Source organism: Trichosurus vulpecula, chromosome 4 (genome assembly GCF_011100635.1).
Source record: "Trichosurus vulpecula isolate mTriVul1 chromosome 4, mTriVul1.pri, whole genome shotgun sequence".
NCBI classification, from domain to species: domain Eukaryota; kingdom Metazoa; phylum Chordata; class Mammalia; order Diprotodontia; family Phalangeridae; genus Trichosurus; species Trichosurus vulpecula.
Window position 1 is genome coordinate 87,252,721 of NC_050576.1, and position 16,793 is coordinate 87,269,513.

At 34.4% G+C, this 16,793-nt stretch overlaps 1 protein-coding gene across 1 annotated transcript in view; it reads right to left on the bottom strand.

The window, feature by feature from the left end:
• The window catches only part of BRINP3 (BMP/retinoic acid inducible neural specific 3), a 143,150-nt gene extending 128,189 nt beyond the window's left edge, over positions 1–14,961 (bottom strand). Inside the window, exons 1-2 of the mRNA XM_036755516.1 lie at positions 14,870–14,961; positions 2,776–2,966 (exon numbers count right to left, since the gene is read on the bottom strand). Coding sequence (XP_036611411.1) covers positions 2,776–2,966; positions 14,870–14,961 — 283 coding nt within the window. The remainder of the gene's footprint in view (positions 1–2,775; positions 2,967–14,869) is intronic.
• Between the last annotated feature and the right edge of the window lie 1,832 nt (positions 14,962–16,793).

Sequence of the window (16,793 nt, forward strand, 5' to 3'; positions counted from 1 at the left end):
TTGCAGTCGGTCTCCTGAGCCCACCTCTTGACTTAAGTGTTCTCACCAAGGTCACTGACAATCTCTTAACTGCTAAGTATAGTGGTCTTCTCTCAGTCTTCATTCTCCTTAACCTTTCAACAATTTTTTACTTTGTTGATAAATAAGCTACATTTACTGTATACTCTCTCCTTCCTGGCCTTCTGCAATATTGTTCTTTCTTGGTTGTTTTCTGACCTCTCCAACCATTCCTGATCTGTAAGTGCTGATAAAACCCAAAGCCCTGTCCTAGGACCTCTTTTCTCCATATAACCCTTCTTTTAATAATCTTATCAGCTTCCAAGGGTTCATTTATCATCTCTATGCAAATGACTCCCCAAACTATACATCTGTCCTCAGTCTCTGTCCTGACTTGTAGCCCTATATTACCAACTGCTTCCTGGGAAGCTCTACCTGAATATCCAGTAGGCATCTAGAATTCATAATGTCCAAAATATAATATATTCTATATTCCACAAAATCTATCCTCATTCCAAACTTTTTTTTGTTGGTACCAACATCCTTCCAGTTATCTAAGTTCACAATCTTGCAGTCAAGCTTCCCTCTTCTTCCCCTCTCCCACCCCAATATCGAATCACTTGCAAATTATTATAAATTCTACCATCACAACCTTTCCATCTGCCCTCACTAACCACCCTATCTCAGATTCTCATAACATCTTACTTGGACTATTCAGAAGCCTTCTAAACCATCTCCCTGATTTATCTCTCTCTTCTCTTCAATCCATTCTTCATATAACTGCCAAATTGATATTCCTAAAACACAGATAAAACCATGACTCTCCCCTCTTCAAAAATCTTCAGGCACTCCCTATTGCCTCTAACATAATGTGCCAAAAACCTCAACTTGGCATCTAAAGTCCTCCAAAACCTGGAGGACTGTAATCATATTTCTTATTTCTCTCCATCACAAACCCTCTATTGTGCTCAATTTTCTTGCTAATCATTCATCACACAGCATTCCATTTCTTGATTCATTGCCTTTGAAAAGATTCTTCCTCCTTTCTGAAATGTATTTTCTTCCTCACTTTTCCCTCTTAAAATACCAAGCTTTTTAAAAACAGATTAGATGCTATTACCTGCAAAATGCTTTTTTGACGACCAGGACTCCATTAGTGCCATTAGTGTTATCTCCTTCTTGCAATCACTTTCCATACGTTATATACACATATGTAAATGTGTATATATATATATATACATGTATGTATGTATGTATGTATACACACACATATATACATATGTGTGTATAAATGTATTCAGTATAGGTTTCAACTTAATTGAAAAAGATGTGCCAAGGCCAGGTATCCCCCAGTGATCCCCACCCTATCAAGCTCTCTTTCTGTGTTGTTTTCCCCCATTAGACTGTAAACTCCTCAAAAGCATGGACTATCGTGTGCCCACTGCTAAGCACATTGTCTGGTACACTGGACTGTTAATAAATATTTATTGAATTGAATTGAAATTGAATATATAAGTGCATATCTGTGTTTGTATACATATACATTATTTATTTATTTTGTGCATAATGCATTTGTAACGTAGAAGAAAAATTACTTGAGGTCAGAGATAATTTCTTTTTTTTTTGTAGGAGGACAAGAGGGAGGCTTTATAGTTCTACTACTCAGTAGTGCCTTGCCCAGATTAAGTGACTCCAAATGTTTGGTGATTTGAAGTCAAGACTAAAGCAGAAAACAAAAAGTAATACACAAACTCTATGTCTTAAGTTTGCTTATGTACCTCCTTATGAAGCGTTCACTAATCTACCCACAAGAAGTGATTTCCTTCTCCTTTGAACCTTATAGCATATTTATCCTAAACTTAGGACTCAACACATACTGACTTTTACTCTAGTATTTGTAAACTTCTCCTAGGATCAGGACATTTTGAATTTAAAAGGCTCTTTTTTAAAAAATTGACCACAACTTCTTTATTTTATATTTAAGCTCATTTTGTGGATTATAAACTTCTTGATGCCAAAGACTAGAGTATATTTGCAATTCACCACTCAAACTTCCAACATATCCGTATACCTCAGACATAAGAACTATTCAATAAATAAATGTTAGAGGAATGAACTTTCATTGTCCCACATGCCAGGGTTTAACATCACATGATAGAGAAAAAGAAGCCATCATTGTTATAAGATATATTCAGGAATAAGAAAATGTACTGAAAATAATAATTATGATCATAATGATTATTGTTTTTGTTAAAGAGAGGAGAGGGAATAAGCATTTGTTAAATGCCTCCTCTGTGCCAAATACTGTGGGAAGCATTTAATAAATAATATCTTAATTTATATTATTATTAGCATTATTATTAAGAAGTAAGAGGTAGAGAAGTAGGCAGTAGCTATGTAAATGGCACAGTGGATAGAGAAACTGACCTGGAGTCAGGAATACCTGATTTCACTTACAGCCTCAGAAACTTAACTAACTATATATATATGACCACAGGCACAGTCAATTTACTCATCTACCTTAGTTTCCTCATGTGTAAAATGGGGATAATAATAGTACTTACCTCCCAGTGTTGTTGTGAAGATCAAATGAGATATTTGTAAAACCTCTGCTTATAAGCCATTATTATTAAAAAAGGTTTTTTTTCAGATTTAATTGAATAGCAAGAAAGGAGAAACTAATACAAAAGTATAGCTTTTCATTTGATATTATTTGTCTGGACTAATTTTCCCTTGCAACATGTGATATTAATAAAACATATTTTTGTAGAGTCATACCTCCCAGGGTAGCTGATAGCAAGAAGTGGGTCCCATATTTCTTGATGAGATTTTCCGTGATTTGCTGAAGGGTGGGTCGACGTCCCAATAACCTTATATTGCGGAAGAATTCAGGGGCAAGAGGAAGTGGGGAGCCAAGGAAATTTCTTCTCTCCACAGCAAGGTTATTTACTTTCCAGCGGCCAAACTCTCTGAAAAGCAAATTTACTTTTATTCATAAACACATATTCTATCCATATGTTTTCATTTGCCAAATTCACTTGATAGTTAGCCTGGGGTCACTGTATTACAACAATTCTTTTTTGTAGTCATCTGTCACAGGCTCTATTGAGGAGAAGTGGCATTTATAACGAATATAACTAGAGTGAATATTCCAATACGAAAATATGAAGAGAAGTGCTATAGTTTCCACTGATTTGCTTTTATAAGAAGAGGGAAAGCAGCTGTGATGTATGTCATGGACAATATGGTGGCCTCAAAGTCAGGAAGTCATGAGTTCCAGTTTTGCTTCTCACTTGTAATGGCTATGCAACCATGGGCAAGCTATTAATTGCTCTCAGTGCCCCCTGGCAATTCTCTAAAACCATAACTTACATATCCCTTGCTAATTTTCATTGATGGAGGAAGTTTACACACCAATAAAAACTTAAGGAATAATCAGGAAATAGGCAGTCATTCTTTGAGAAGCTAAAGAAATTATCCCACCTCCTTATCTGTTAAACGTACTTCATTTTCCACCTCTTGTCTCAAAATACTATAGAAAAAATCAACTAGCTACATGTTAAAAAAAACAAAAATTAAAAAATACCCAATAACTATCTTTCTGGAACTTAAGAGAAGCTCAGACTCTGATAAGAATCTTTGAGAAAAGGCAGGAGATCTTTTCTTCGCTTAATAAATCCACAGGATGCAATATGGGACATGAACATGGGGTACATGTTCTTTGAAATTGAGTCAAAGATTCTGTCTTTTCTGTAAACACAGTGGCCTGTTGCTTTTGCTAACTAGATATGTAATTATGCTAGTTGCTTCAGAACAAGAATATTTTGTACTTCTCTCACTGAATAAATGTACTGACTACTGTTTATCCCTTCTCTTCTGTGGATTATATAAATGAGCATATAATTTACATTTGGATGCTATAAAGATGATTCAACACCAAATATTCACTTTACAGACTTTCAGAATATTATAATATTATAGACAAATAAATAAAACTTCTAAAGGCCATTCCGAATTCTGTAATTAAGTCATGACATGACATGTCTTTAGTACTTAGACAGTTGGGCATGTCAATTTAAGGCACACATCCAGATGGAGATACACAACTATCACATACAAACACTGTCACCATCACAGCCCAACAACTTGCCTCAAGGCATAATCACAAACTTCTCTACACATGCCAAGACAAATTAGCATTTATCATTCCATCATGTTGTATCCTTCCTTTTTTATAAGAATTATGTTGTTCTTTAGAATTTTTCTCACATGTACAGGGAATGAAGAATTCAATTTCAAAATGTATCAAAGGTTTACTAATACATGCAAAGCACTATACTAGGCACTGGTAATACAGAAATAAAATAATACAGATTCTGTCTTTAAGGAACTTACATGAATGAAAATATATGACATATAACTAAGAAATTACACGACAGGTTGAATTCAAAGGAGAACTGAAGACCAAAAATGTCTTGTTATAGATTATAGAAATCAAGAGTTACAAAGAAGCTTCGATATTATAAAATTCAACCTACTTCCTAAAGCAGAAATAGCCTATAAATTCTCTCAAAAAGTAAATAATCTTACAACCACTACTCAAAGATATCTAGACATAGGGAACTTACTACTTACTAAGGTAATTTTGATCTATAGAAACTTTTTTATACAGAGTCAAAAAAATCTATAACTATCAACTCTGTCTAAATTTTGCCCTTTGTCATGGAAAATAAATCTAATTTCAATGACATTCAACATTAGTACCTACTACATATAAGTCAGTATTAAAAAGAACAGTTCTTGTGCTCAATGTGCTCGCAATCTAATGATGATAATGATGATGATAATAATAATAATTAATGGTAGCTGTATATAGTCTGTACTGTGCTAAGTGCTTTAAAAATATTGTGTCATTTGATCCCCACAACAACCCCGGGAGGTAGGTGCTATTGTTATCTCATTTTTCAGTCAAAGGTAAAAAAAAAAACTAAGGTAAATAGAATTTAAGTGACTTGCTTGGAGTCACACAGCTATTAAGGATATGAGACTAGGTTTGAACTCAGGTCTTTATAACATCTTGATATTTAATAGGTATGTATAGAGCACGTACATAAAAGCCTATGGTGCAAGGTAGAGCAGAGTAAGGTCAAAGTGACAATCAAAAATGTTATAAGAAATATTTAGGTGCAAAGGACAGTTTGAGTTGGTAGGAAACAAAGCAGGCTTCATGGAGGAGTTGACATCTGAGCTAGGCGTTGTAAGAAAGGAAGAATTTTGAGAGAAAAAATGATATGGAAAAGAAGAAAGCATTACAATTTTGCTCCCCAGATAATTATCGCAACGAAGATCTCAGACTAGCACCAGATTAAGTACTGCCTAAAACATAAGGAGAAACTCTAATGTGTCACCTATTCCATCAAATATCACAAAGTGGACACCCAAGTCAAAGTGATAAGTAGAGAAAGGATGGAATAGGATGAGCCTGCATCACTGACCCAGATTTTGACTGCAGAAAAGGGGAGTCATGTTGTTGCTCTGAATTAGGAATGAGGATTTTGGAGTTACAACATGAGAGCACAAGTGGCCCATGGCAATGTTGCTCTGCTGCTGCTGCTGCTGCTGTTTTTGCTGGAACTGCATTTGGAGTAAGACTCTGGCAGAAGAACACCTGATAAGATAGTCCGCAATCTTACAGGACCAGTAAAGTCCTAGTAATTGTGTACAAATTTAGCCCTAACTCAAAGCCCCAATCTGAAAAATGAGGCTGTGAGAATTCATTTTTATTTCAACTAAAACCTAAAAAGGTATTGTGAGACCAGGTATATTCAAGAAACAAACCCCAAAAAGAAGAATAACTGCAAAATACTTACAATCAAGGTCATACACACAGAAAAATGCATACTGGGTTAATTAGAATTTCTAAAGTATTAAATAATAATAATACTAATAACACGTAAAGCAATATATGTAATATATATATATATATAATTGTATTTTGCAGTATATACCTTAAGCACTTTAAAATTATTATCTCCTCAGATCCTCACAACAATACTTAAAGGGAAATGGCTATTATTATATTAGTTTTACAGATGAGAAAACTGAGTCAAACAAAGGTCATGTGACTTGACAATAGTGACACAGCTAAGAAGTATCTGAGGCTGAATTTGAATTCAGGTCTTCCTGACTCCAGACCTGGCACTCTATCTACAGAGTCATGTAGCTGAAAGAATTTCTAAAAAATGAATTGAAAAGTTATGTTATGGGGAAAAAATGAGAATTCCAAAGGAAATAACTGAAAAAGAAATAAAAGTTGTGGAAGAAAGACATGAAAATTAAAAGCGTAAGAGGTACAAAACCTTATACAAGTTAAACATTATCTGAAAATCAGCACTGGCGAAAAAGAACGTAATCACTCCATGAAAACAAAAAGAAATATTAAAAGTCAAAACACTGAAAAAGGTTGAAGAAACTGCAAGGTATCTCATACTAAAACTAATTATCTAAAAAATGAACCAAGGTGAAGCAATCCCTGCCAAAAACCTAAATATAATTTTTTAAATGTTCAAAAATATTGCCCAGATATATTAGAACAAGAGGACAGCAGGCCAAGATGGTGGAATAAAGGCAAAGATTCATCCAAGGTCTCTTAAATTCTCCTCCAAACAACTTTAAAATAATGTACCAAAAGGAATTCTGAGAAGCAAAAACAACAAATGGATGGGGTTAAACAATTTTCCCATCCAAGGCAATTTAGAAGGTGAGCAAAAAATGTTTATTTCATGGGGGTAGGAGTGGAACTCAGTCTAGTGCAGACCTTAACACAGCAAACCAGCACAATGCCTTGGGGGAGAATAATTGATAGTGGTGGCTTCTAGAGCGCTCAACCCATAGACTGTAAGGGGGCCCAAAAACTGGTCAGAAAAAAATTTACAGAGAAGACTTTCTAGGCACTGGGTACAGGACTTGATTGCACTGCCCATACAGATTGCCATCCCTGGGAGTGGAAGAGCAATAGTACATAAGAATATGTGGCCCCAGGGAACTCCAGTCTCAATACAAGGACACAAAAAAAGTGCTTGTGGTTACTCACATACCAGAGCACAGGCCAAGAGAGCAGTTACCATATGTCTCCTTAGATCACACCACTTTGGAAGGAATGAAAACATACAGACCCCAATAGCTCTGAAAACAGAAGCACGGAAAACATGAAGCTTTGGACAATGTCCCTTGCACCCTGGGAGCAGAGCCCAACTTTAACATAAAGTTCAAAGTCAAGAAACAGGCTGGAAAAATCAATAAACAACAACTAAGAACCTGACCATAGAAAGTTACTATGATGACAGGAAGATCAAAACAAAAACTCAGAAGAAGACAACAAACTCAAAACATCTACATCCACAGTCACAAAGATTAATGTATATTGGTCTCAGGTCCAAAAAAGAATTCCAGAAAAGGCTAAAAATAGATTTTAAAAATCAAAGAAGAAAAGTAGAGAGGGAAATGGGGAAAACAAATGAGAATGATACAGGAAAATCATGAAAACAGAATTAAAGTCTTGATGAAGGAGGCACACACACATACATGTGCACACACAAAATAATGGAAAAAATAACACCTTAAAAAACAGAAGATACTGAATAGTAAAAGAGACCCACAAATTCCTTGAAGAAAAGAACTCTTAAATAGAAGATCTGGCTAAATGGAAAAAAAATGTACAAAAATTTACTAAAGAAAAGAATTCATCAAAAAGCAGAATTGGACAAAAGGAAAAAGAGGTATAAAAATTCACTGAAGAAAATAGCTCCTTAAAAAGTAGAATTGGCCAAGTGGAGAAAGAGGTACAAAAGCTCACTAAAGAAAATAACTCCTTAAAATATTAGAATTGGGTAAATGGGAACTAATTACTCCATGAGAAATCAAGATACAATAAAAAAGATGAAAAACAGAATAAAATATGAAATATAACATAGGAAAAACAACTGATCTGGGAAACAGATAAAGAAAAGATAATTTAAGAATTACTGGACTACCTGCAAGCCATGATTTTAAAAAAGACAAGGCATTTACTTAAAAAAAATTATCAAAGAAAACAGCTTTCACATCATAGAACTAGAGGGTAAAATAGAAATTGAAAGAACCTATCAATCACTTCCTGAAAGAGATCTCAAAATGAAGACTCCTAGGGATATTATATAAAACATGACCACACAAAATTACAGATGAATTGTAACATTTAAAAAGTAATTTCAATATGTTACAGTTTGAAAAAAAAGACTGATATTATTATATTTCTTCTAGGATATAAAAACAATCTTGATTCACAAACCAAAGAGAGTCAAAATAGAGAAAAAAAAAAACTATAGACCAATATTCCTCATGAACACTGAAGCAAACAATATCAAATAAAAGGTTATCAAAGAGATTACAGGAATATAACACAAAGATTATACCTGAAATCCAGGGTTGGTTTACTATTAGGAAAAATATCAATGCAACAGACTATGTTAATAGCCAGAACAAAATCTTATATGATAATATCAGTAAACATGAAAAAAAATTTAAGAAAACAAACTATTTTAAAATAAAACCTAGTAAACACGGAAATAAACAGAACTTTCCTTAACATGGCAAGTAGTTTATATCTAAAACCCAAGTGCCTGAATCATCTGTAATGGAGAGAAATTAAAATTCTTCCCAACAAGATCAGGGATAAAGTAAAGATGATCAGTTCTTGCCACCATTATTTACAATGGTGCTAAATTGTTAGCTATAGCATTAAGACAAGAAAAAGAACTTGAGGAAATAATCTTAAACAAAGAAAAAAAAGGACTTTTGTCAAATCCTATGACTGTTTTCTTAGTCCTAAAGAGTAAACTAAAATTAATTAAACAATTAAAAATTTTAGCAGTATGACAGGATATATAATGAATCTACATAGGTCATCTGTAATTTTATATATTACCAACCAAATTCATGGCCTAGAAGCAGCCCAGAAAGACTATGGCCCAAAACTGATTAAAATATAATTGAGAAATGCTTACCAAAATAAATGTAAACATAATATAGCATAGATAATTTTAATTTGTGGCTTGATAAATTAATATGACAAGCAGCAGGGATCAAATTTATATTTGCCTTTGACACCACTGGACTAGTTCATGTTAGATAAACTCAAAGACATCATTTACTGTGATAAAGAGGACTCATTATTTCACAGAAGTATTTGGAAAAACTCTACAGAAGTCTGGCAGAAATTAAGCTTAGAACAACACCTCATATGAACACTAAAATAATCTCCAAATGATTAAATCGGACCTAAATAAGAGGGCCAAGTGAGAAATCAATTTTTTAACTATGGCTACCAGAAGAATGCAAGGCCAAATAAAGATAAAGAGGATCACAAAAAATGAAATACGTAATTCCCATTGCATAAAATTTTAAGTTTATGCACATCCAAATCCATTGAAGACAAGACTAGAAAATAAAGGGAAAATATTTTTGCAACAAAATTCTTTGATAAAGCTTTCATTTTCAAATTAGATAGATGACAGAAAGGCAGGCAGAGAGACAGAATTATATATCTATATCTATCTATATATAGACAGAAAGATATCTATAGATATATGTGTGATACATATGTTTGTATATACTTATATATGTATATACATATATATACATATGTTATACATATGGTGTGTGTAGATAGATAGATAAATAGAAGTGATTCAAATTCATAAAAATAAGGAGAATTCTCCAATAGATAAATGTCTAACTATAAGAACAGGTAGCTCTCAAGGTAAGAAAGAAATCAGGTATATAAAACCATATAAAAATCCAAATAAAGCATTTTTAAGGTTCTACTGCCTTCTCATCAGATTGATAAAGAAGGCCCAAAAAAGAGGGAAAAAATGACAAAAGTTGAAAAGGCTGGAGGAAAATAAACACATATGCATATTATTTTGCTATAATAAACAATGAAACTACATTTTCAAGGAATCCTGGGAAAACATTATGGACTGAGATAAAGTAAAGTGAGCAAAACAAGGAAAGAAGAGATGAGGGACACAGCATTGGAAACATCAATATTTATGAAATGGGAATAGAGGAGTGAATAAGCTTTAACAAGTCAATAAGTATTACAGAACAAACACTAAAAAATTCACAGAAAATTTACTATCTCACTAATAAAAAAACTAATAAATCATAACTTAATTTGATTCTAGTCTTCCTCAGATTTAAATTATAAAATATATTTTTAAAAAGTCATTACCACCTTTCAACCTAGGGTAAAAAGTACCTTTATGTAATTCTCTATTGTTCTTCAGTTATTTCAGACATGTTTGACTCTTCATGACCCCATTTGGGGTTTTCTTGGCAAAGATACTGGAGTGGTTGGCCTTCTTCTCCAGCTCATTTTACAGAGGAGGAAACTGAGGCAAATTGTAAGTTATGTGACTTGCCCATGGCCACAGAGCTAGGAAGGGTATGAGGCCAGATTTGAACTCAGGAAGATGAGCGTTTTGTTTTGTTTTGGTTTGTTACTTCGGTACTGGCACTCTATCCACTGCACCATCTAGTTACCCTTCTGTTACCAGGTTTTGGTTTTTGGTTTCTTTGTATGTTTTTTGGCAACTCATTCACAGATTACTTATTCAGCCTGATATTAAAGGGAATTTGTCTTCTAGCACATCTATTGCCTTTCGAGTAGTATAATGTCATTCTGTAATATCCTACCTCTTTGGCTTTGCACATGGCTAGATCTAGAACATTTATGCCATTTCCCTCAAGTCAAGTTTCCAGTTAACTATTTTATCATATTTAGCTCCCTCCTTTCCCCTTCTTTGTCAATTAATCTTTTGTCAATTCATTGTCATAGACTTTCTTCTTTTCCTAGCTATAAACTCAATCTTGAGTCAGAATAGATTCTTTTAAATGTGAAGCCTTTTGGAAAAAGGAGGAGCTGGGAAGGGAGGCAGAGTTATAAACTCCTTTCCTCACTGCCTCATGGCTGGAGGCTGCTTTAAGAAGGATTAAAGATTTGGTGGACTAGATTTGTGAGCCTAGTGTAGCATAGATGCAAACACTTATAGAAAATTGTTCACTGTAAAGACAGACACTTTTTGAATAATAGACTGGAAAAATCAAGTTGTGAAATCCAATTTCTGTTGGGTAGTTATGGTTATGGCGCCTGTGAGTTAATACGGCTGTGCTTATATAGTCATATGCCTACTTGTCAAATCTAATACATGTCATCGATATAACATAGAATGTGCATTTATAAACAAAACATGTTAAAAGCAGAGTGAGAGCAGTTTAAAACTGCTTTATTTTCTTTGTTGTTTCTGCTCACCCTCGATTATTTTTATTGCGTTGTTCTTTCTGTTTTAGCAATAGCAATTGCATGAAATATCAAGGAAACACAGAACACTGTCACCCTAGGCTATCATTTTCAAGTCAATAAGCTTGAGTACCTGATACTGACATCTATTTTTCCACACACTAAATAGGTCAGGTTATTTGATTTTTCTGAAAATAACTCAACAGTGCCCATAGGTATCACAACAAGGAAAATCTATTCATAATCTTTATCTTATAAATCATGCAGAAAATATTACATTTTTTCCATTTCTGGAGAAATTATCTGTAACTACAAAATGTGAGGTTCAGAATATTCATTGTTCAATAGGTCTACTTTCTGCGCTGAGACAGTGTCTTATGGTGAGGAATCCACTCTCTCATCTGCCTTTTTTTCCTACTAGTCAACTATTTTTCCCTTGTGATTACAAGGGGCAGTGGTGCTGTCATAAACATAGTCAAAGATAGAAGGGACATCAGAGAACATCTAGTGCCCATCATTTTATATTGAGGAAACCAGACTGTTAGCTGAAGTGACTTTTAATTAGCAAAGTGAGGATTTGAACCTAAGTATTCTGATTCCAAAGCCATGCTCTTTCCCCTTGGCCATACCACTTACTCTTGGCCAATTGGATTTTTCCTTAAAATGGATATAATTAAGATATATGCAGATTTCATTGGTTCAGGTCCAGCTTGTTGAGGAAAATGTCCTATTCCTTAATTTTATCAGTTCATTTTTAATGGATGCCTATGATGCACTGCATTTCCCATTAAGTTTTACAAAATTGTCTTGGGCTTTCCATATCTTCCAACAAACATCCTTTCTATTCTAGATGACTTGCTAGCATCCTCCATTTGGGTCTTTATGATCTCTACATTAGACAGACCCTTGGATATGTTATATTTGAAAATTAAGATAAACTGAAAGACAGTGGTACAAGCACAATTAATTTATTAGTTTGGCTAGTAGTAACCAATAAAATTGGGGCAGCTAGGTGGTACAGTGGATAGAGCATCAGACCTGGAGTCAGGGAGACCTGAATTCAAATTCAACCTCAGACACTTAATACTTGTGTGACCCTGGGCAAGTCACTCAACCCTGTTTGCCTAAATTCCCTCATCTGTAAAATGAATTGTAAAAGGAAATGGTAAACCACCCCAGTATCTTTTCCGGGAAAACCCCAAATGGGGTAATAGTCAGACAAGACTGAAAGGACCCAACAACAACAAACCAACAAATTGATTCCTGGGCTCTTCCAAAGACCAAAGACCCTGAGTGAGGGCTGACAGGGTCTTTTAAACAGAAATGTGTCTTCCTCCTGATTGGCCTGACAGCACATCATTTAAAACTCCCCTTGCAATAGTAAGGCAATCTGAACAAGTAGACATTTTAATGAGGTTGAGGGTTAAGAGTCACTTCAGCTTCTCCCCATTACTTCCTCTTTGGCAGATGAGAGTACTCCTCAGGTGATAGGATTGGTCTGTAGATATGATTGAATCAACTTGAATTTGAGTTATTGGTGGCAGATCAGGTTACAAACATGGACAATACCAGGGTGGACACACACAAAAAAAGAATTGGGGCTCAACGGATTAAATGCTACTTGAGTTAAGAGTAGAGGTAATTACAAAACAAAAGCATAATCTTTAGGCAAATTTCTCTGAAATGTAGGTGAAGAGTGAAGTTACAAGGATAAGGAGTTTAGACTCACATGGCTTGGGAGAGTATTAAACCTATGCCATCTTGACTGTGTCTTAAAATTAGAATTAAAATTAACTTTCAATTTCATAGGTGGGAAAATGAAGACAGCATAATTCAATGTGATATGTTTCTCTTAAGGAAAATAAAATAAACTGATCGTGCAAAAGTGGTCAAGGCTATTTGAGATCTGGGGATATCTTCAAATAATGACAGATCACATGAAAATCATACTGGCCTTATAGTTCTTTGTCACACACAACATTCCATTTTCCACCTACATGCCTTTGCATAAGCTAATCCCTCCAAGGGGAAGGGGTACCCCTCAGATGTCTCTAAAACAACAGATCATGACTATAATCTCATCAAGTTGGTCAGCTGCATTATAATCAAGCAATTTATCTATCTATCTATGGTTGCAATCATGTACACGTTTTATATATATATAGATATAGATATATAGATATAGATATATAGATACAATGTATACTACGTATAACAAATTATAGCTTATTTTTAAGTTTTTTTCTATTATTTCAATGTCACAGAAATGACACTGTTTCATATTTGGCTACTAAAAAGAGTTACATTACTAATGGAAAGTTCTAACTGCTGGGCTCTGAAGCCAGTGTTTTTCTGGCAACTACATGTTAAGTTAGTAAAGTAGGGAGGCTGTAGGGCATACATTATTTTCCCCTTCAACACTGACAATCCCATACTCTCTTTCCTTTAAAACAGTGAGGTTTCTTAACGTACGAAATATAATAACTAAAGTATGAGTGAAGCAATTAGTATCATCTATTTAATGTTTATATGAGCATGATTCACCAGTAAAGGACTCCATTTTGTTAACTAGCCAAGCTGAAAAAATCTTACTAGACAACTGATAATTCTATGCTAAGTTGGTGAAGGCCTGCAAAGAAATTTGGACTCATTGTATTCATGATCATATTACTAGAGACAATAAATTGAAGATGGAATTGCTTGGAATTTTTGAATAAAAGTTCTCTTTTGTGTGTGATGGCTAAATTTTTAGTAGTTTAAAATTCCATTAAATTTGGATTGTATTTTGAAATTTCAAGTTAAATATTACCTAACTTAATTTAACATCATTAAAAATGTTTTCCAGTTTACAAATCAAGGTGTTTATCCACTATGAAATTCCACTGAATTTCAACAACACACTCACCATCATCATCCAACAAGAGGTTAGTACTACATTGGGTATACATGTTTTATAATGCATATTGTAAATACTGTATTAGAGCTTTACTTTTTTCTTCTACTTCACATGTCACATAAATACCACTGTTCTACATTTAGCAAGTAAGGAGACATAAGTAAAGGACAGAAATGACCATTGGGCTCTGAAGCAAGCATTTTTGTAGGCAACTATAGGCTAAGTAGTTGATAAAGTTGTTCAAAGATAAAACATATGTTATTTTTCTCCTTCCTCAACTTAATATTCCAACACCATCTTTTCTTTAAAAGCAATGGGATTTCTTAATGGTTCAGGGCTCCAGAATGAAAAAAAAATCATTAAAATTTGAGACCAATTCCTTCACACATATCTTTGATCCTAGCCTCTCCCATCTTGACTGCTTCCTCTGTCATCCCCACTTTCTAATCTTGAATTCCTCCTCTCTGCTTACAACAAATATATCCAAGGCTCCCTCATCATGAAATAATAACAATTCCCTCATTAGACACTACCATTTCTTCAAACTATTCTTGCCACATCTGTCCTCCCTTTCACAAAGTCCTAGAAGTAGCTGACTATACACTTTGCCTCTACTTCCTTTATTTCTTACTCACTTCTCAAAGCTTTGTAAGAAGGTTTCTGATCTCATCACTCCATTGCTCTCCACAACTACCAATGATCTCTTAATGGCCAGATCTGGGACCATTTTTTCAATCCCCTTCCTTTCTGACATTTCTGAAGCACTTGACACTATGGACTCCTCCTAGATAGTCTCTTCTCTCTGTTTTCTATGATTCTACTCTTTGATTTCACCTCCTATTACCTTCTACTTAGCTTTCATTCTTCATATGCCACTGACTAACTATTGGTGTACCCCAACATTCTGTTCTAGCAATTCGTCTATCGTCTTTCTTCATTCTCTCCCTTAGTGACTTCATCAACTACCATGAGTTAAATGATCATCTCCATGCAGATGACTTCCATATCTATGTTTCTAAGTCCTACTTTATTTACTTAATGTACTGGACATTTCAAACTGAGCGTATCACAAGTGTCAACTGAAAAAAATGCTCAAAACAAAGCTTATTATCTTTCTTCTTAAAAGTCACTTCCCTTCTCATTTTCCTATTTCTTCCAAGTGCACCACCACCCCTATAGTCATACAGATTCACAACCTCACTAATACCCTTAATTTCTCATACTCCCCCATCTCCTATACTGCAACAGTTGACAAATTTATCTCCAGAATATCTCTAATAGCAACCCCTTTCTCTCTATGCACAGTGCCTTCACATCCTCTTTCACTTGGATTTTGTATTAGATTTCTACTTGCCTCAAATCCCTCTCCCATCTTATCCAATCTATACACAACAGCCAAAGGGATTTTTCTAACCTGCATGTATAACTATATAATTTCTCTACTCAATAAATTTCAATGATTCCCTATTGCCTTTAGGATCAAATACAAAATCCTTGGTTTGACCTTCAAAACATTTCACAACCGGGCATCAACCTAATTTCCTAGCCCCTTTACTTCCCTTCCCATGCTTTCTTGTTGTTTCTCATATAGTACATTCCATCTCCCATAACTGTAATAAAAACAAAAAGAAGAAGAATTTATACAGTACTATAATACTGTAGAAAACAAAGTGCTTTAAAATATATAATTTTTATCCTTAAGCCCCTTGAGGACAGAGCCTGTCTTTTGTTTCTTTTTGTATGTCCAGATACTAGCACAATGCTTAATAAATACTTATTTCCTGACTGACTGATGCCTTTGCATTGGCTATTTCATATCCTGCCTATCCTCCCCCTCTTAGAATGACTTATTTACTTCAAAATTCAGATCAGGCATCATCCTCTAAGTGAAGTCTTTCCTGATCCACACAGTTTATTAGTGCCCCCTCCCAACTACATATCATTTATCTTTTTATAATTATCAATGTAAATGTCTATCTCATTCCAATGCAATATGTTTCTTGAGGGTAGAGACCGTACCACTGTTGTCTTTGTATCCAAAACACCTACCATAATAGATAGCTGGCATATATTAGATACTTAAGAAAATAACTGTTTTTTGATTTGCTAATACTATATTAGTATAATTGCAATAGGAAGGCTAATGGTAACAATTTAGTAACTATTCATGTATACTTCATTCAAACCATACCTTTTTTTGTATGCTGCCAAGGATCCTTATGGTGGAAAACAATCAAATATTCTTTGCAGCATTTGACAGTGTCGACCAATTCTTTCCTTCACTCTTCTCTTGTGGTTTCATAGACTTTCCAGGTGCTCCTCTCATTTAACTGTTCCTTCTGAGTTTCATTCACTGGCTTGATCACTCCCTTCCTTATAACAAGGTAGGCATACCCCCATGGTTCTATACTTGGCTTTCCCTACTATCTATATACTTTGCCCCCTGGGAACCTCATTCATTCCCATGACTTGTACTACGATGCTGGTCTAATATAGGTCAATATACATGTATACATATATTTATTGTTGTTGTTGAATGACTTTTCAGTAATGTCTGAC